At 37.8% G+C, this 20,588-nt stretch overlaps 2 protein-coding genes and 1 pseudogene across 5 annotated transcripts in view; 1 reads left to right on the forward strand and 2 right to left on the reverse strand.

Moving 5' to 3' along the window:
- The window catches only part of ZNF366 (zinc finger protein 366), a 265,929-nt gene that overhangs the window by 230,873 nt on the left and 14,468 nt on the right, over window positions 1-20,588 (reverse strand). The window lies entirely within an intron of this gene.
- The window catches only part of LOC105084784 (large ribosomal subunit protein eL29-like), a 90,088-nt pseudogene that overhangs the window by 55,023 nt on the left and 14,477 nt on the right, over window positions 1-20,588 (reverse strand).
- LOC135319247 (histone H2B subacrosomal variant-like) lies at window positions 5,595-6,002 on the forward strand. The gene has a single exon (XM_064478728.1). The coding sequence runs from the start codon at window positions 5,595-5,597 to the stop codon at window positions 6,000-6,002; it is 408 nt and encodes a 135-aa protein (XP_064334798.1).

Genomic DNA, 20,588 nt, shown 5'->3' on the forward strand with positions numbered 1-20,588 from the left:
TAATGGTAGTACCTATACCGCAGGATTGTTGTGAACATTAATTGAGTTAATACCTGGGAAGTACTTAGAGTAGTGTCTAGACACATAGTGCTCAGTAAAGGTTAGCATCATATTAGACTCTTCCTTCTCCTTTGCCCCAAACAGTAAATTAATCATCAAATCTTACCAATTCTTTCAAAGACAGTTCATTGTTCCCATTCTCACTATATCCAGTTTAGACCTCCATGGTCCCACTCTTGGGCCACCAATAACATTGCTGGACTCTGTAATCTTATTTCTTCTTTTGTTAGTTCCTGTTCCTGGCACCAAATCATTTTTCTCAAAATATCACTTTGAGCCAGTCACATGCTTCAAATTCTCAGTGACTCACAAATACTAATAGAACAATTTTAACCCTTAGATTACTATTTTAAACATTTCATAAACTAAAACCACCATAACTTTCCATCTCTCAAACATAATCTCTCTACTCAAGCAAAATGGCTTTCTCTTGTTCTTGAACATATCTTGTGATTCTGTGCCTCCATGTTGTTAGTCATTCCTTTCTTCCTGCTTGGAATGTCCTCACATCTTGACCAGTTAATGAGGCAGTATGTCTAATGATTAAGAGTTCCAGTTTGGTATCTAAATGGCCTCCATTTTTCTCCTGCCTCCACAACTTCCCAGCCAGGTGACCTTCGGCAGCTTTTATTCCTATTCTATGTGCTTAGCAAGAGACTCTTTTTACAGTTAGAGGAAAATCCATTTTACAATGATAATCTATTGATTCAGGAGGGATTTAGTTACTTTTTAGTTACTTGATGTTTTATTATGATGTATAAACCAAAATTGAAAACAAAATTAAAATTTTTCTTCTCTCTGTTATCCTAGTACATTTTTCTGCTTTCTGCTAAAGAACATCATACTTATCAGGAACTTCATCAGGAATTGACAACCTTCTACTTACTTTCAAGGCTAATTCCTTTATTACGTTCTTACTCTGCACAAAGCTAATCTAATTATCCTCTCTCAGGTCACCTAAGAATTATGACCCAGCTTTCAGATTAGCCAAAGCAGGACACAGGTGAATCTGCAATGGCAGGGAGAGAGCTTTGTACTGGTGAGGTTGGGAGTGTCAGCCTCAGAAATCCAGCAAAAGAAGGTGGAGTAAAGTCAAAAGAAATGGCCTAGGCCAGAGAATTGTCAACAAATCAGGAAAAGGGGACATGGAAAGTTAGATTTTTTGTTTGTTTTACTCCTCCCTCAAACATAAAATATGAAACAGGTAAGAGTCCACAGCAAAGTGGGCCACAGCCTGGTTCCACCCTCCTCAGTTCTCCCTGATCTGTTCCTCGCTGAGCACTGAAAGAGCTTTTTGGCAAATTTAGCCTCATTTAAATGCACAAAAATAAGTTTACATCAAAGTCTGCATCTATTCATGTCTCTGAACCTGGGATCCCATGGCCAGAGAACATGTGTCACCCTCAGGAGCCACTTTTCCCATCACTGGTCCTCTCATCTATTCACCTTATCACTCCTCCCTCCTCCTCCTAACTCTTCTTCTTACTTCACCCTGCCTCTTAACTCTTTCCCTTACAACTCCTATTCCAGTGTCTACAAAGAACTCTCCAACACCTTCAAATACTTTGCTCTGTCTTAGCTCAATCAGTGACTCTCAACGTAGCTGCACATTAAAAGAAGTTAAAAGAAAAATGCCTGAGCCTTTCCCCTGCAGAACCTGATTGTTAGTCTGGGATGTCGCCCTGGTGCTGTTGGCTTGTTTGTTTATTTAATCCCCCTAGGTGATTTCAATGTACATCCAAGTTTGAGAACCACAGCCTTAACCAGACCTGAATTGTCCCCAGGCAAACAGGCTTCCTTTGCCTCTTTCTGGAGACTACACATTCTCCCACAACTGAATACCACCAGACAAGAAAGGGCAATCAAGCTCAGGCTCTTGCAGACCATAGGTCTTCCATTCTTAGCAAAAACAAAAAACACACATCTTTCCTGGAGGTATTTTATTTACACACCCATGTCTCCTCTACTCCTACCACCACCCTGAATAACTTCTATATCCACTAAGACATCACTTCCTCCTAGAAGCCTGCTCTGGCAGGCTGAGTGATCTAGGAACCACCTTGTCTTCTTGCTATGCCCAGTGGATGCCCTGTCATAGCCTTTAGGTCCCTGTTCACAGTGATCCATTACTTCCCTGCCTGCCTACCTCAATAAACTGAGTTCCCTGAGAGTTGGAATTGTATCTTCTTCATCTCTGTGTCCCACAATGTAATCTATGCAGTGCCTGGCACATGGGTGGCATTCGGTAAATACCTGTGAGAGAGCAGGCAGGAGAGAAGAGAGAGAGAGAAGGGAATTTGAGAATGAGGAGGAGTAAAGAAAGATCTCTCTCCTCTACTATCATCCTCTGGCCTTCCAATAATAAAATTGATTTTATTTAGCATATTTTTGGAACCATAATGTAGAGACATAACATAGAAAGTAAAAATCCAAGGCAAGTCTTCATTTTTAGAAATAAGCAAATTATAAGAAAGTTAGTCCATATATAGAAAGTATTTTTAGAATATATTTCTAGTCATCTACTAGGGACAGTATTGTTCATCTCCAACTTCTATACCATTGGTGACCCAGATCTTCCCTGACAATCTCATTCCATTCATAGTGGCTGTGGTGGGAAGAATAATGTCCCTCAAAGATGTCCATATCCCAAACCCCCAAAGGTGTGAATGTTACCTTACATGGCAAAAATGGAACCTGCAGATGTGATTAATTATTTTGATATGTGGAGATTATCCAGGTGGGCCCAATGTAATCATAAGGGTACTCATAAGTGAAAGAGGGAGGCAGGAGGCTCAGTGTCTGAGCAATGCAGTGTGAGAGAGACTTGACTATCCACTACTTGCTTTAAAGATGGAGGAAAAGCCAAGGAATGCAGGCACTCTCTAGAAGCTAGAAAAGGCAAGAAAACAGGTTCTCCTCTAGAGCCTCCAGAAGGAATACAGCCCTGTGGACACATTGAATTTAACCCAGTGAAACCCATTTGGACTTCTGACTACTAGAATTGTAAGATAATAAATCTATGTTGTTTTAAGTCAATAAATTTGTGGTGGCTTTTTACAGCAGCAATAGGAAACTAAAACAGTGGCTGTAAAAATGTTCCCTGGGTACACACACTTGTCAGAGCATGTTTTCTGCTTTGAACTGATGTCACTTCTGCCACAGTTATTGTGGAATCATCACTCAGAGTATTGATGATGACATTTAGTCATGACAAGACCCTCAATCATAATTGAAAGAATAAACAGTTGTAACCCCTGTACTATACATACTCAATCATGGAAGAAAGGATACCAGACAACCCACAACCCAAATAGATATAGTGTGATCAAGCATACACAGAAAAGGAGCCTGGAAAAAAATTCATGAAACTGTTCTTAACTTCGGCTCCAGCTACACTTGGACGGCTTGGAGACCCTGAAACTCTGGTACACTGGGCATCAGTTCTTTCACTCTGTTGCGTCTCCTGCTTAAGGATATCAGGCATCATTCTAAGGCTAGGACCTTGAGGGTGAGGGCAGAGGAGAAGGGGAATGAGGATAGAGGCCTCCATGGTATCCATTCTCAAAGTATGGTAGATACAAAATAATCAGACTCACTGCATTGCCCAGATTTACAATCCAACAGGCATTTCCTAAAGGTCATTATGCTAAAAAAATGTCTGTCCCTTGTTCCAGACTGCCCGGAGTAGGAGGAAGGGAGAAGGAAAAGAAAAACCAGCATATCAGTGGTAAACTCATACATATTTTAGAATGATTCATTAAATTTTAAAAAGGAATTCAGGTTAACTCTAAAGTAGCTAGAAATTTTACAGAATCAGTATTCCTCATTTTCTGAACTTTTTGATCAATCAGTATTTTAGCATATAGTAGACTCTTTTGGCTTTAAAGTCTTTTTCTTTTACTACTATAATATATTGCACCATTCCTTCTCCCCACCCAAGCACAGAACCAATTGAGAGAGTCATAGGGATCAGAAATATGGGAATCAAAATGTCAGCTTCATTACTGACAAACTGTTTGGAGAACAGCTGTTAGGTGTGGGGCAAAAACAGGCTTCCTAATGTACAGTACCTCCAAATTAAGCAGAAAGACCTACTCAATTTCTGGCAGCTGGCAAAAGTGACCCAGCCCCAGCAGAAGAGCTGCCCAGAGTAAAATCCCAACAAGAGTCCAGAAGAGGCTAAAACAGGCGTGCCCATTGTCTCCCTACCTTCGATCCCAGGGAGGACTATCCCAGAGAGGGGTAAGTGAGAAGAGAGAGGCCAGGAAAGTTACGTTAGTGAAAGTTACTTAACAGATACATGAGGACTAGGGAATGAACATTCTCCACCTGATAGCTGCTTCTAAATGATAGCAAATAGAGCTATGCTATAATTAAGCTAAGTAATTATATGTAGAGAAATCTGAAAGTGATATAGCAAGAGCTGACTAAAGACCCATCACCCCAGAGCATACGTGGAAGCAGCAGCCTCCACTCTCAGTGTGATGAGAAAGGATCTGTGTGTTATCAGCAACAAAGCACAGACATTTATGATGCCTATTGTCTTCAGAAATTAGAGCTTGTTCAAAGTTGTCCCTGTAATAACATTACTCTTCTTGCCTTATTTCAAATTTACTGGGCTAATTGGGAGAAAAAGGAAAGGGCTTATAGACAGTATTCCAGAAATTACACATAATCCAGTCTACCGTATCTGTGAAGTAGTTCATAGTGAAGGACCTTTCGTGGTAGCCTTAATAGTTACAGCAACTGTGAATTATGGAAATGCTTGTGAGTTGCAATTTTTATAGCTATTTTATTTCTTTTTTATTTTACCTAGGAATGAATTTGATTAAGAAGGCGAATGGAGTTGTTTTTTTTTTTAAAGCATGACTATAAACATGACACATAATCAAGAATGACCCTACAAACACTTTGGGTTAATTAAACAAAAACTCTCCAATTGTATACAGTTGCTCCTAAGGAGCTGGGGTCCAAAATAGTGAGAATTCATTTTTTAAATAACAGTCACAATTTTTAAAAGCAAATTAGCTATACATAGTTATTTTTAATATAAAATCATTTTGAGATTTTTAATGGTTTATTTAATTGTTCATTTGCTTATAAAATGAATTTATAAATACTTTTATGAATAGAGATTTCCCCCCATAAAGGTTTATGGCATTTTTTCCCTCTACTTTCCTGCAGCCAACCTCCCAAGTTGATGAGGTTTGCCAATTCTGAAAATATTGTATATTATGCCCACAAATTGCTAAAAAATAAAGGACAAAAAAATGAGTACTCTTCTGCCATGAAGTCTACCTCAATCCTGCAACACTATCTTTTTAAGAGAGTTTTAGGTTGGCCAAGGACAAGATTTTCTCTTAACAACAAATCAGTGCTATTACTAGGTGATTATGACATAGGAAGAGTAACCTCCAATCAGAGAGAAGACCCAGAAGTCTGATTGTGACATACCAGTATAAGTATGAGAGCTCCCCCTACTCTTAGGCCCTTCTCCCCTCTACTTGTAACTGACAAGGAGAACAACATCTACAATGGCCAGACCTGTCGCCAAAAAGAACAAGTGCTCCAGAGGATATCAAAACCCAATCTCCAGAAAGAAATCGCAGTCCATCACTGAATCTGGCCTTAGGAATTATTCACTCTACATAAACAGGGTCCTAAAGGAAGTGGTTCCCCACAGGAGCATATCATCCCGCACCTTGGACGTCATAAACAACATGATCAACAACATCTTTGAGCGCATTTCCACAGAAGCCTACAACATAATGTATTTAAGGAATCGTCGTACCCTCACCCCTGAAGACATCCAGAAGGCAGTGTATCTTCTGCTGCCCGGGAAACTAGCCAAGTACGCAGTGGCTTTTGGAAGTGAGGCTGTCCACAGATATGTCAACTCCTACGCTCCATGTACCAGCTTAATTAAATCTCGGGGGAAGTAAATCAAACTTACTACCCAAATGATCACTTCAATATTGAGTTCATTCTTCTTTTCTGTAACTTAATATTTTCTGGTTTTTTCCCTATTTCTCTTATCTCTAGAGAAGAATTACTCTTGTTGTTTCACCTTCTAACAATTTGACTACTACTTGGGTTTTCCTGACACCTGCTTCCCTCCCAACTCTCAACCCAGACCTCTTTATTATTCCTATGAATGTATAAATCTCATTATATAAATTCAGTACTTATTGTAGTGTTAAGGTTTTGTTAACTATATACAAGATGATTTAATCCAGCTATTTTCACCCCCAGGTCACAGTGACTTTGAATTTATGAAGACAAACATATTAATCAAACGTATACCCGCACTGATTAAATTTTCATCAAAAAAGTATTTTCTAGAGTAAACTATATTCAACCACTTGGTTCCTTAATGAAGTCCCTTTAGAACATGTTAACTATTTCCTTTTTATTTTAATTCTTATTTCCTGAATTTCAATAAGCTCAGTTCATATCCATGTAATTTTTATCTTTACATTTCCTTTTAATTTTAATATGTATAATTGTGTGCATCGGTTAATCCCCTACTCTCAAGTTATCCCTACCCCACCCTTCCTCTTTGGTAACCATGTTTGTTGTCTGTGAGTCTGTTTCTGTTTTGTAAATAAGTTCATTTATACTGTTTTTTTTAAGATTCCACATATAAGTGATATCATATAATATTTGTCTCTGTCTGAGTTTGCTTAGTATAATAATCTCTAGGTCCTCCCATGTTGCTGCAAATGGCATTATTTTATTCTTTTTTATGGCTAAGTAATCTTCTTTATCCACTCATCTGTGAATGGACACTTCAGTTACTTCCATGTCTTGGCTATTTACTGTAAATAGTGCCACTATGAATATTGGGTGCATGTATCTTTTCAAATTAGAGTTTTCTCCAGATACATGCCCAGGCGTGGGATTGCCGGATCATATAGTAACTCTATTTTTAGTTTTTAAAAAAATCTCCATACTGTTTTCCATAGCAACTGCATCAATTTTTAATCTATCTTCAAATTTGGTTCATTGGAATGTATTGTTCTACACTTATGTATATAAGAAGACTACCCAGGAACCTACCACTCAATTTATAAACTTTAAAAACTTTACAAATGTTACTAGAGATACTTCCCAATCCCACCTCCCTGTCCACTATCCTGAGTTTTGTTTTCCATTATCTTGCTTTTCTTTTTATGTTTGCTACCTATGTATGTATATGTCTCTACATAATAGGTTTAATCTTCTTTATTTCATAACATGGAGGCCATGCTACCTGTGTCCTTCTGTGTCTGCCTTTTTCTGTTAACATTGTTTCTAAGTTTTATATCTATTGATATATATACCTCTAGTTCATTCTTTTCACTCCTGTGCTATATAGTATTCCATAATATGAATACACCAGTTTATTTACCTATCCTCTGTTGATGGAGATTTGGGTTGTTTTCACTTTTTTGCTATTATGACCAGTGCTGCTACAATGAGTTGTAACAACAGCTAAGACTTACATTTTCTATGTGCCCTGCATTTTACATAAATTATTTAATAGGGATGACAACCTTGTGCGGATTAAATAATTTTTCCCTCCTACTGATGATGAAAAGGGGGCACAGAGAAATAAATAACTTGTCTGAGGTCACACAGCTATGTAAGTGGCACAGCTAGGATTTGACCAGGTTAATACAGTGCACTACAAACACATGCTACACACTGTGAACATTCTTGTACATATATCTTCTGGTACAAATGCACAAAGATTTTTCTAGGTAAAATAGACTTGCTGGGTCATTGATATGCCCATATTCAACTTCACTGTATATTACCAGACACTCTACCAAAGTGTTTGCACCAATTTACATTTGCGGGAGATGAAAGTAATTTAGATTCTTCTGGTTACAAGAAACATATCACTTAAGTTTCCTCAAGAAAAGAGGGGTTCCTCGTATGTATATACTGGCATTGGAACTGAGACTGTGAGAGGTGTCTCTCACTTACGACCTATTCTCTGTTTCTCCTGGGGTTGCTCACTTCTAAGTGCTTCCTTCTCAGAGTTCCAGGAAATAGACCCGAAAGGCCTATTGGATTCCACTTACATGAAGTACTACAATAAAATTTTACCACAGTAAGGAATTATTTTTTCATTAAGTGGGTATTTTTGTATGCACCCATTTATATAATCAGACTTGAAATCTATCAGTTTGCGTTAGGCCCAGACAGAGGTTGCCGGCCACCCTAAAGATAGGCTGATCATGACTGGATGCCCACATCTGCCACTCTGCTGGAGTTTGTCATCAGTAGGGACTCAAAGTTCAATTGGGGGTCAGCAAATTACAGCCATTGGGCAAATCTGAAAATAGCACTTTTTTGTTTGACTCAACATGCTAAGAAATCTTCGTACATAGGGATATTTAAGAAGAAAAAAGGAATACTCAACAAGTATAATGTGACCCACAAAGCCTAAAATATTTACTATCTGGCTCTTTACAGAAACAGTTTCCAACTTCTGGTCTACGCAATGCTGCTCCTTTTTGCAGAGCCTGTGATGCAGCAGGTTTTCTAAGGCTTTGCTTGGGATACCCATATCTCTATAAATAGTTCAGAAGTATGAAAAATGTATAGTCAGCTTTTGAAATCACTGGAGTAAGGACAATACATGCAAATGGTACTCAACAATTGGGGCAATGGACTAATTATCCACAAAATTGTTTTATTATAAATCGAGGTGTTAAAGTTGGTGTTACTTTAAGGAACTAGGGGGTTCACCATATGTTATTCTCTCTATTTTTGTGTATGTTTTGAAATATTTTCATAGAATTTCAAAATAAGATCAAGATTCTTGGCAAAAAATGGAACTAATTTCAAGTCGGATTATATAAATGCATGTGTATACAAAAATACACATTAAAATTTTAATAATTTTTAGTGTGGTAAAATATATATAACATAAAACTTACCATTTTAATCATTTTTAAATGTACAATTCAGTCACATTAAGTACGTTTACATTGTTATGTAACCATCACCACCATCCATCTCTAGAACTTTCTCATCTTCCCAAACTAAAACTCCATAAACATTAAACAATAACTCCACGTTTCTCCCCTCCTTCAGCCCCTGGCAACCATCACTCTGCTTTCTGTCTCCATGAATTAGAATCTAGATACTTCATAGAAGTGGACTCAAACAGCACTTGTCTTTTTGTGACTGGTGTATTTCACATAGTATAACGTCTTCAAGATTCATCCATGTTGTAACATATGTCAGAATTTCCATTCTTTTGAAGGCTGAATAATATTCTACTGTACGTGTATAACACATTTTATTTATTCATTCATCCACTAATGGTCACTTGTGTTGTTTCCACATTTTGGCTATTGAAAATAATGCCACTATTAACATGGTTATACAAACATCTCTTTGAGTCCATGTTTTCAGTTCATTAGGTATATACCCAGAAGTGGAAATGCTAGGTCACATGGTAATTCTGTTTTTAATTTTTAGAGGAACTACCATACCATTTTCCACACAGCTGTTCCATTTTACATTCCCACCAGCAGTGCATAAGGGCTCCAATTTCTCCATATCCTCACCAATCCTTGTTATTTTATTTTGATTTTTATATATAAGAGCCATTGTAATGGATACAAAGTGGTTTTACTTCCATTTCCCTAATGATTCCTGATGTTGAGCATCTTTTCATGTGCTTATTAGCCATTTTCTCTAGAGAAATATCTACTCAGGTCCTTTGGCCATTTTTTAAATCAGTTTGGTTTTTTGTTGTTCAGTTGTAGGAATTCTTTATATATTTTGAATATTAATCCCATCTCAGAAATGTGATTTACAAATATTTTCTGTCATTCCATGAGCTGCCTCTTCACTTTGTTGATAGTGTCCTCTGATACACAAAAGTTACTCATTTTGATGACATTCAATTTGCCTATTTTTTCTTTTGTTGTTCGTGTCTTTGGTGTCATATGCCACTTTATATTTTGTATTGCTCCTTTGTAAGAAAGTTATTTGCAACATTAATAACATATTTTTAGAGTCAACTCATAAAGTCAACCTAGCTTCTAAAATTAAAAAATAGACTCACACTTGCTAACACATTAAGAGTCAAAATTATTTCAATGTGTCATTTTGACATCAATAGGGCCATTTTACCAACTCTTTTTTCAGTCTTGGGCCCTATAACCTGAGACAGTTAAATGAAAGGGTTTGACCACATAAAAAAAAAAAAATTGTGGTCAAACCCTCATTCATTGGCTCGAGAGCCCATCACTTAAAGCACAATGTATGCTGCATTTCACCTGGAGAGAGACATGTGGAAGATATTCTGGAACATGGGAGGGGCATCTAACCAGAAAAGAAAGGTGTCTTATAGGTGATGATACCTGACCTAGGTCTTGAAGATGAGTAGGAAATGCACATCAGTACAAGGAATATATTTGCAAATGTTTAGGACAGTAAATGGTATAAATTTAAGACAATTGCAAGTTGAATAGCTGCAAGCAGAGGAGGGACAATGGTAGAAATAAGGTCAGAGAGGTAAGCAAAAATCTGTGGGCTGACTTGCAACTTGAATTTGATCCAGTACCTATGGGGAGATCCATGGAGGAACTTTAAGCATGGAGGGATGTGATTTCATTCATATTCAGAAAGGTTATTCCAGGAGCAGAAATGAGAATGACTTAAAATGGAAAGAGACCAGTTTGTACATTCCTGGAGTGATCCAGGAAGACTTAATGAGGGCCTGAACCAAGTCAGTGACGACAGAAATAAAGGAGGAAGAGATAGATGTGGAAGACACTTAGGATGCAGAATCCCCCAGAGATATGTGAAATGCATGCAGCAACAAAGAAATAACCAACTAGGGATTCCCAGGGCTCTGGCCCAGAAGACTTGATAGATAGAGCCAAGCCACGAGGCTCAGCTTATTTAGCACTTCCACATAAAAAATCTAGACAGTATGCAAGAGACTGCTGTAAATGGTGCCATGTGTGGTTATCACAAGAGTGCTCAACGTGCAGAGGATCTGGCAAAAGTCAGACAACCTTGAGGTGGATGATTAGCACTTGTTTAAAGCTTAAACAGTACAGGACAGCTTGAATTTTTAATACTTGAGATCAGTTTTTATCACAACCCCGTGCTATGCCACACATCATGTGTTGACAGATTTTGTTAGTTTTGACAGCTGATTGCTTTAGAAGATATTTGGCAGTAAGGGGAGAAACCAGCAGACTATGTAGATATACGGGAAGAAAGTAGCAGCTGTAAATATAAGTCCAGGTGAAAGGTTAGTCAGTTACACTCAAGATGAAGAGAGTCCTGAAAAATAAAACTGCTGCCTGTCCTTGCGGGTTCTTGGTAGAGAATTACTCAGAGACAAAAAGGACCTGTTTTCATGAAAAACTCTGCAGTGGTCTGGGCACAGATAGCGCAACTTCATTCAAGGCTCTGGCAAGGAAGTGAGACACAAAAATTGAGGAAAGGGCCATTTTCCCTCCTCTGCCCTGTGACCAGAATCCCAAAGTAGAGGCTGCAGATAGGGACTCCGGGAAGCTGGAGGGGAAGAGGAAGAACAAAGTAGTATCCTGTGATGTTCTCGCTGGGCTGGTTTGTGGGCACATGTGAAGTCAGACCCCTTTGGGATAATCACAGAAATTTCTGTGGGGAAATTTGCCAGGAGGGTTACAGGAACTTTGAGTTACTAAGATTTCAACTGAAAAGAACATAAGATTTTACCCCACCTGCATTAAGTCCTTCCAATGGGCCCTTTTTGGCCCTCACTTCCTCTTATGGTTTCTGCAGCAAAGGAAACAGAAAAATCACTTGATATCAAATTAACCTCTGCAGAGTTGCATGCTGATCCCCAATCAGGTCAGCCTTTTAGAATATTATTATTATTATTAAACCAACTATCCCTCATTTTAATCAGATATATTTGGATTTGGTCACTTCACAGTAAAAAAGGCTTCCAAGAACAACAAACAGTGCTACTTAATGAGGCAGTCAGCCTCCAAGATGGCTCCCTAACTTTCTTGTCCTGGTATTCATGCCTGTCTGTGGTTCCCGCTCACATTATATATATATATCAGGATTGGTCTGTGTGACCAACAGAATACAGTACAAGTGACAGTGTGTCATTTTCAGGGCTATGTACACTTCCTCCTTGTTTTCTCTTGGGTTACTCACTTTGGGAAACCAGCTACCCTGTCTTGGGGACATCAAAGTGGCCCTATGGAAATATCCAAATGATAAGGAACTCAGGTCCCCTGCCAACAGCCAACATGGCCTTGCCAGTAATATGAAGTGCATTTTCCAGCCCTAGTCAAGCCTTCTGAAGACAGAAGCCTTCACCAACACCTTAACTGCAAACTCATGAGAGACTCCAAGCCAGACCCACCCAGCTCAGCTGCTCCTGAATTCCTGACCCTCAGAAATGTCATGAAACAATAAATTAGTATTATCATTGTAAGTCTGGAAATAATTTGTTAAGCAGCAATATTTAACCTATATACTTAATTTACATCCCTGTGAACAAGACAACTCACCAAAGTAATCCTCTCAAAACAAAGAGACTGCCCCTACAACAGGCTTTATCCTCCACTTTTAGTCAAAGCAAATTTCTGGCACTAAAGCAAATTTCTGGTACTTTCCAAATTCAGTCATGTTTTTGTCTTCCCTTAGAGACAATAATGTTCAGAAATATTAAGATCTAAGTCCAAAACACCCATATACCCTATAATATCATATAGGTAGCTAGCTAACAAGGCTGTAAAGTCTGCTAAATTAATTTTTGAAAGCAGGCAAAAAATTAGTCTAGACTGTATTTATGGATAAACAACATCATTACATTCAATGATCTGACTGGAGTGAGAAAGCAAAAAAATCTGACAGTAATTTGATTTTAGGAAAAGAGATCTATAATAAAATGTTATTATTAAAGAAAAACTTGATGTATTTTCCAAAGCAAAATACCTACAGCAGCATGAACACATTCAAAATGTGTTACTGAAGCCCCAAGGAAAATGCTGGCTTCCACACAAGGTGAGGAACTTGAGTAAATCTCAGAGGACTATCTGCAATGCTACAAGCAAATCAAGATGTTTCAATTATCACACACATAAAAAATAATAACCAGAACTAGAGACAACTACCCTTGTTTTGGAGGATCTCGAAGGTGAGATTGTAAGTTATTATCATGTTTAATTTTATATACTGTGGTTCATGATTTATGTATCTGTCTCTTGGCCTAACTTGTAAGATCCCAAAAGATAGGACTCAGTAACTACCTCAATTCACTGCCCATAGTGAGTTAATCTGAATTCCCTAGAAAAAAAATGAGTCTGAAGGAAGATTTTATTGACAGGTGCAATTCCAGGGCAGCAAAAATGAAGGAAAAGACAACTGAGTCAGAGGAGAATGGAAGGAAAATCCAAGGTAACGAACTGACTACACTGGCTACTATTCTATAACAAGCAATTGCTTGACTAGTGTTCCCACTTGGCCATGTCTGGAGAGATAATATGGAAAAACCATGGCTCAGAACAGTCTATTGTAGGGGAAAAATGGAGAGGGAATTTGTCTGCTAGCTCCATCCTGACTTTTATTTCCCACTGATCAAAGTTTGTTCTATGAGGATTTTATCCCCTTAAACACCTAGGCTATGACCACTTCAGCAACCACTAAGGAAAATTTATCATACCTTATATAAATCTCAAATTGGTAAGAGAGGCCAGAGAGTCTGGGCATTAGTCTCAAGTAGTAGAAATACATGACTCCCATATAATATTTTACTGCAGTGGCTGTGGCAAAGCCATAAAACCCCAAGGCTTTAGGGATAAAGTGAAGCTGAAAGAATGCATTCAATATAGCCAGTGTTGGTAGATATTTGTGGATAGAACCTTCTTGCAATCTGAATGACAAACAGGAGAATAACAAGTATCCAGTATAGCTACAAAGTCCAGTTTTATCCAACTTTATACATAAATCTAACTTACCTAGTTAGCTGCAGCCCTTTTTCCCCGACACCAGCAAAACACCATTGTCTCAGAGACAGGACTAAGTGATGAAAGATTTTTATTGTCAGTGCTCTTTCAAGGCTGATCTATATAGGAACAATCTTCAGGTTTTGGTCAAATTGTTCTTCTCAAGTCTTCCCAATGATTCAAGCTGGCCTCAGAATTCCTAAAATGCAGCTTTCTCCTCGGTAGCAGCCCAGGTTAATCAATTTGCTTCCATTTTTTGTGAATTTTAAGTACATAATTTGAAACATGAGTAAAGGCACATTTTGTGCATAAAATTTGAAATAGTTCAAATCCACCATTTTTTAAAGAATTGTAAATAACTGCATAATTCTGAAACTGATGAACTATGCTTATACTATTATTTTGGGGTACTACTTTAGTTGGTAACAAACAAGCCCATTATCATTTTTCAGAATGAGTCATGATTTATGTGAGATCTTTAAGAATATATACTCATAAAATGCATCTGCCTCCTATTCTTGCAAGTGTTGTTATCATTTTGCAGATGAGGAAATTGAGTCATCACATGATTGTGATGTGGGACTCAAAGCCAAGTGTTAAGTCATCAATGTCTGTCTTTATATCATTTCAGTGTCTTTCCATTATATCACACTCATGGGTCTATCCCTCCTGACTTTGTGTTATTACCAAACTTTACCTTCATGCATAGCATCAGTAAAAAGATTGTCTGAGCCTGCAGTGTTCTACCTAACATGTACCTTTAGGTAGACATAAAGCTATTAATGGATATTCTTTTTACATTATAGTTCAACCATCCAGCCACTTAGCTACTTTAAGTGTCAATAAGCCATAGTTCACATTTATCTCCAAGAAAACAAATATGACAGTAACAACCACAAGAATACTAACATCTATCATTTGGGGCAGTGGGGCACCTGGTACTGTCTTAGAGTCTTCACATACATTGTTCCATTTAACACTTACAACAGGCCTGTAAGGCAATAATAATTATTTTTCTCATTTTATAAATAAGAAAACTGGGGTTCAAAGTCATTAACTAATTTGGCCAAAATTACCCTGCTAGCAAGCATATACTGAGTTCTCGACCCAGATTTTTTTCCACTGACCCAAACTGCCTTATATTTGCAAAGTACAGTAGAGGTAACAAAAACGTGCTTATTTTTGCATGTGCATTAGCTCTTTTTACTCTTTATTATAATTTACTTTATAGATAAGGAAATTGAGGCTCAAGAAGTTTAGATATTTTTCCAAGTCCTTATAGCTAATAAATACCAGAGCTGGGAGTGAAAGCTTGGTTGGAATTCTTTCTATTCACTGCCTCTCACTGAAGGCTATCAAATGCTTAGTTGAAATCAAGACTGCCTGTTTTCAACTCAGTGTTTGCTAATCTGTCATCACAGAAACACTATCTAAAAATTAATTTCTATAAAATATCACTTAGGACAATTATTTCCACAAGTTCCTACCTTCTGAATTAATGAGAAACCTCTACATTCATTGATGTTACTGTAATTTTATGCTGGAAACTCATGAGGATTTTTGGAGGAGAGAGAGAGAGAGACAGGAACTGGGGAAATTCTAAGACCCTTACGGAGATATTGAAAATGAGAGTATGGCAGTAAGGGTCCTCAAAACAGCTGACATCTTAATAGGAAGCCTGAAAGATTACTGAAGGAAGGAAGATAGGACTGAGAAGCTAGAAATGAGCAGAAACAAAACACCAAACAATGAAATTTCTTCAATACGCTGACAGAAAGATGGACACAGTTCTCTTGAAAAGTTTCTTTTACTTCCTTAGAATATGTTTTAGGATTAGGTTTGGCTGTATAGAACTGAAAGATCCAAACTGACAGTAAAAATAAGAAGAAAGTTTGTATCTCTTTCATACAGTGGCCAGAAACTGGCAGTTCTTGCCAGTATGGGGTCTCCACAATGTTAGAGAGCCAGGATCATTCTTTGTTGTTGCTTTGCCATTCACAGCTGTCATTAGAAAGTCACCTCATGGCCCAAGCTAGCTACTGGAGCACCAGCCATTTTATTTACATTTCTGGGAACAGGAAGAAGGAAGGGGAAAAGAAGGGTCTACTCTTTCCCTTTTAAGGAGATTTTCCAGAAATAACTCACAACACTTCCACTAGCATATCATTTACACAATTTCATCACATAATCACATTCATACCTAGTTGCAAGGGAGCCTAAGTCCTTTAACTGCAAACATTGTCCCCATATAAATGCAGGATTCTAAGAGTAAAAACTCTGAGGACACGTGGACTTCTGTCAGATTCCTGTCAGAAAAATGTTCCATCAAGGAAGCATGATGACAGACTTAAGGAGCAATAGTTCTGACTGTAATTCTGCAGGCATTTTTAATACGATAAAACTTGGGAAACAATAGTAATACCTAAATACAAATCAATTGTTTTAAATTTTATAAAATCCTTTTACAGGCAAAAAAATGCAGGATTATATTACTGAGGAGGAGAGAGAATGGATACTGGGGTGTGTAACAAGCAAATTCTGCCACAGATGAGTAAAGGGTAAATAATAACAATAATGACAACAATAATAGTAATTCATTCAGTCTACCTACCTCCTCAAAGATCCACATCACGATACTCCAATGCCATAAATAAATTGGCACCATAGTACAATATTCTATTTACAAAAATTTTAAAGTGAAATCAGTTTAGATACTTTTGTAGCAAGAATAACAGGAATGGATTGGCAATGAAGCCAAAATGAGAAATTTTGAATTTTGCATTATACTAAAATCACAATAATTTGGTAGTTGGCTTTTGTTCTCAGGCTGTGGTGGCTGGAAGCACATGATAAGAAACTCTTTCACATTTAATGTCATCTATATTCTCACATTGTTACACTGCAGATTGCTTAAACTGAATTTGCAGCAGCTCTCTTTTATACTTAACTGTATTCATATTTTAAGCAAACAGCTCAAATTTCAAGGGAAAACTCTATCATAAATGATATTTAACTTCTATATATTCAAAATACTGCACAGAAACTAAATGTTCACTTCTTTCTAAAACTGAGTAGAGATATGTGATTAAAGTAAAGGAAATTTTGGAAAAAAATAAGGTATATGATGCATTCCTATGCAAAACAACTGTTCTTTTAAATGTACTTTTAGTTCCAATAATGACAATAATAGCTAACATTTATTAAGTGATTATTATGTGTCAAGAGCAGTGTTGAGCATGTTATTTTATTCATTCATAAACTGTAAAAAGAGTGTCAGTGTGTTTTCCTAATATTTTGCCCCTTAGGCATTGTCATTCATTCATCCTTACCATAAACATTTGCCAAACATTTATTATGTACCTAGCTCTATGCTAATAAATAGGTATACAGAGATTAAAAAAAAGATAGTATCCTAAGGAAACTGACAAGTTTTTTTTTTAAGTGAACAAATAGAGAAATAAAATGAGTACATTCTACTTCTTGTGTGTATGAGTTCTGGGACAGACCATTTGGGGTTCAAAACCTGACTACATGAATACCTAGCTGTGGGATGTGAGAGAAATCACATAACTTCTCCAAGCTTCAGTTTCATCATTTGAAAAACAGGGATAACAAAGTACTGAATGATATAAGCCATGTAAAGCACTTAGCTCACTGTTTGGCACAATGTAAGCATTCAGTAAACATTAGCTATTATTGTTCGCATAAACAATAGCTAAAAGAATACTAAAAAAGATGCTGAACTCAGATACGAGGTTGAGACGGCTTTAAGAAGATACCTGAGTTGATTGCTGAAGGCTGTACAACTGAAATATTCCCCTAAGTTTTCCAGCTTTCAGAGGTCAGTCTTCTTCATGCCCCAATAATCCTGACCCACATCCTTGTAGAAGCAGAAGGTCTCATCTTTCATTAGGTTACCCCCTCAAGGAGAGCAGTGAAAACTTGAAGAATATGGCAAGTTCCAGAAATCCTCAGGATCCACCAGCCAGATGCTATCTCTGGATTATTGCTCTACTTTGTGCACAGCATTTCTGCTCAAACCTAACCAGCTGTACCAGGCTGATTCTGCTTTCCCAGTTACACTGCACCCTTAAATATGGACATAGAACCCTCTATTGATGCCCCAAGGCAATCTAAGAAGGAGCTGTTCCTTTAAATAAGGCTTCACTGAAAGATAAAACTGCAATATACCAAGAAGATAGCCCACAACTATGACTACAGGTGGTTACTCTGGGAGTCACAACCCAAACACAAGTTGACTGTCTTCCCCTAGCTTTCACAGGTCTTCTCCTAATGGGGGTACAAGCCAGCTGTACCCCAACCACAGGAATCCTCAGACACCTCTACATTCCAGAGTCCAAGCTCAATTCTCTCTTTGCCCCCAAGGAAGGAGGAAAACCTTCTCACCCCAGTGTAAGGCCTTTCTCTTTCCCACCTCAGGATGGCAGGTACATGAGCACTCATTTCCTTCATGATTGCGCTGCCCTTATCTCAAAGATACACCTGGGACAATCATGTGAATCCTCAAACATTGCCCCAAATCCAGGTCATTCCATCTTAATTCCTGCGGAGGACACCAATGGTCCAATTCATCAGTGCTGCTTCTAGCTTGTCTATATCCATATCACAGACTTCCCTTGACCTTGAGGTGAAAGGAAGTCCAGACCTGCATGACCTTCCTGCTGTGATTCCTGGACTTGTATGGACACTTCTTGGGAAAAAAATATATCTAACTCACTGACATCATTTTCAGGCAAAGGACAGTCTAAATCTAGATTTAGGGGAATTTTTCCATTAACTTGTTAATATACTACATTTACATTATTAAACAGAACACTTAATATCTTATTCTGAAGCTTTTGCATTTGGAGTTATTACCCTACTTTCTGGGCTCCCCTGAGAAAAATGGGTAAGTGTTTGCCTTACAAATACATTGCTAAAAGAATTCATTCAAGTGGTCCATCCTCAAATAAAGAGAAGTCTCACCCCAAAGGTAAATGTTTCCCTGTCACGTGTCTCATTACCTCAGAGTTCTGCTCTCAGCCATGTTATGTGTTAGGTGTATTTTGATTTTCCCTGAGTGTATGCTTCAGTAGTTTAGAACAAAAATAGCCAAGAGCATTTTAAAAGCAATAAAGAACCGTCTTATTAAAAGGCATTTTAGCATTCTGCTACTATTGAACACAATAATACCCTCTGGCCAGAAACTCAGCGATATTAGACATATCAGCCAAAGACCCACTCTGGAAACCAAGAGAACCATTTTTTTTGGATAGTCAAGAACCATTTGGCATTCAAATGTGTACCCCAAAAGATCTGTACTAACATTACTCAAGCAATAATTTAAAAGCTCAGTGACTTACATTCCTAGTATCATAGTACCCAGGTTATAATTCAAACTATCTTCAATCATCTACTCCCCAAAATTTCTCCTCTGCTTTAGAGAAGCAAGTTTAGACAAGTTTAGACTTTCCCACCAATATGTCAACTTTTTTCTTTCCTCTCTATAACAAGGAATTTTAAAAAAATTGTTACTGTTAAATGTTACTATTTAACTAAAATAGCTTTAAATTTTAAAGATAGTATTTTACTAGCTATTTCAATGGACTATCCAAAAAATCAGCTGAGATAATAGGATAATGAATAGAACAACTTTGGAGAAACTGTAGACTATGTGTAAATTATTATCATTATTGCCTTGTTAAGGTGGGAGAAGGGTAGATAATTGCACAAATGGCATTTAATGCATGGCCTGGGAGAGCTGGAAGGAAGAATAACTAACTCATATTGAGACTAACTTTGTAATCAGTTAATCTTTCTTAACCCCTACACTGATGTATGAATTAGATATTTCTTTCTTACTATAAACTGAAGATAGCAGAGGTTAAGAGACTTGTCCTATGGCCACACAACTAATAAAAGCCTGAATGGGACTTAAACTTGAAATAGAGGGCTCAAACTGAAGAATTGTGCTCTACACTGGAATTTGACACAACATTGTAAAATGACTATAACTCAATAAAAAATGTTAAAAAAAAAAAAAAAAAGTAGAGGGCTCAAAAAGCACAAGCAGAAAAGTTGCAAGAATGGGATTGTCCAACCTGCATCTCACTGTTGCCTGTCTAGTTTCACCTAGTTCCCCTCCTAAGTGAGGAATGTGAGCGCCTTCCTTCTCCAGCTGTTCTGGTTCAGCCTTAGCCCCTGAAACCACCTAAGCAGACTGGACCCTGGCAACAGTGTGTTGGTATGCTGTTTCAGGTCTAGTGTCCAGTGGACCTGCTCTCAAGCCCTGAGGATCCACAGACCCACTGAGCTATAGCTCCCTCCTCCTACAACCATGCTGTCCAGGTGGTAAAACTGGGGTTCTACCTGGGCTTTCCTAGCTACCCATTTCCCTGCTGGGGTTAGAGGCTTGTCCTGAGTTTCAGCCCACTAACCTCCTATATGTGGTTCAATCCATCTCTTGGATTCCAAGAATAGCAAATGGGTCTTGAACCTATATATGGCCCCTTAGCAGATTTTGGATTTTGCCACCAGTTGGAAACTCCTGCTACACTGCCCTAT

Source organism: Camelus dromedarius, chromosome 3, assembly GCF_036321535.1.
Source record: "Camelus dromedarius isolate mCamDro1 chromosome 3, mCamDro1.pat, whole genome shotgun sequence".
Lineage (NCBI taxonomy): Eukaryota > Metazoa > Chordata > Mammalia > Artiodactyla > Camelidae > Camelus > Camelus dromedarius.

Coding starts and splice junctions, on each gene's coding strand:
- LOC135319247 (XM_064478728.1), top strand. CDS start 5,595: ATGGCCAGACCTGTCGCCAAAAAGAACAAGTGCTCCAGAGGATATCAA.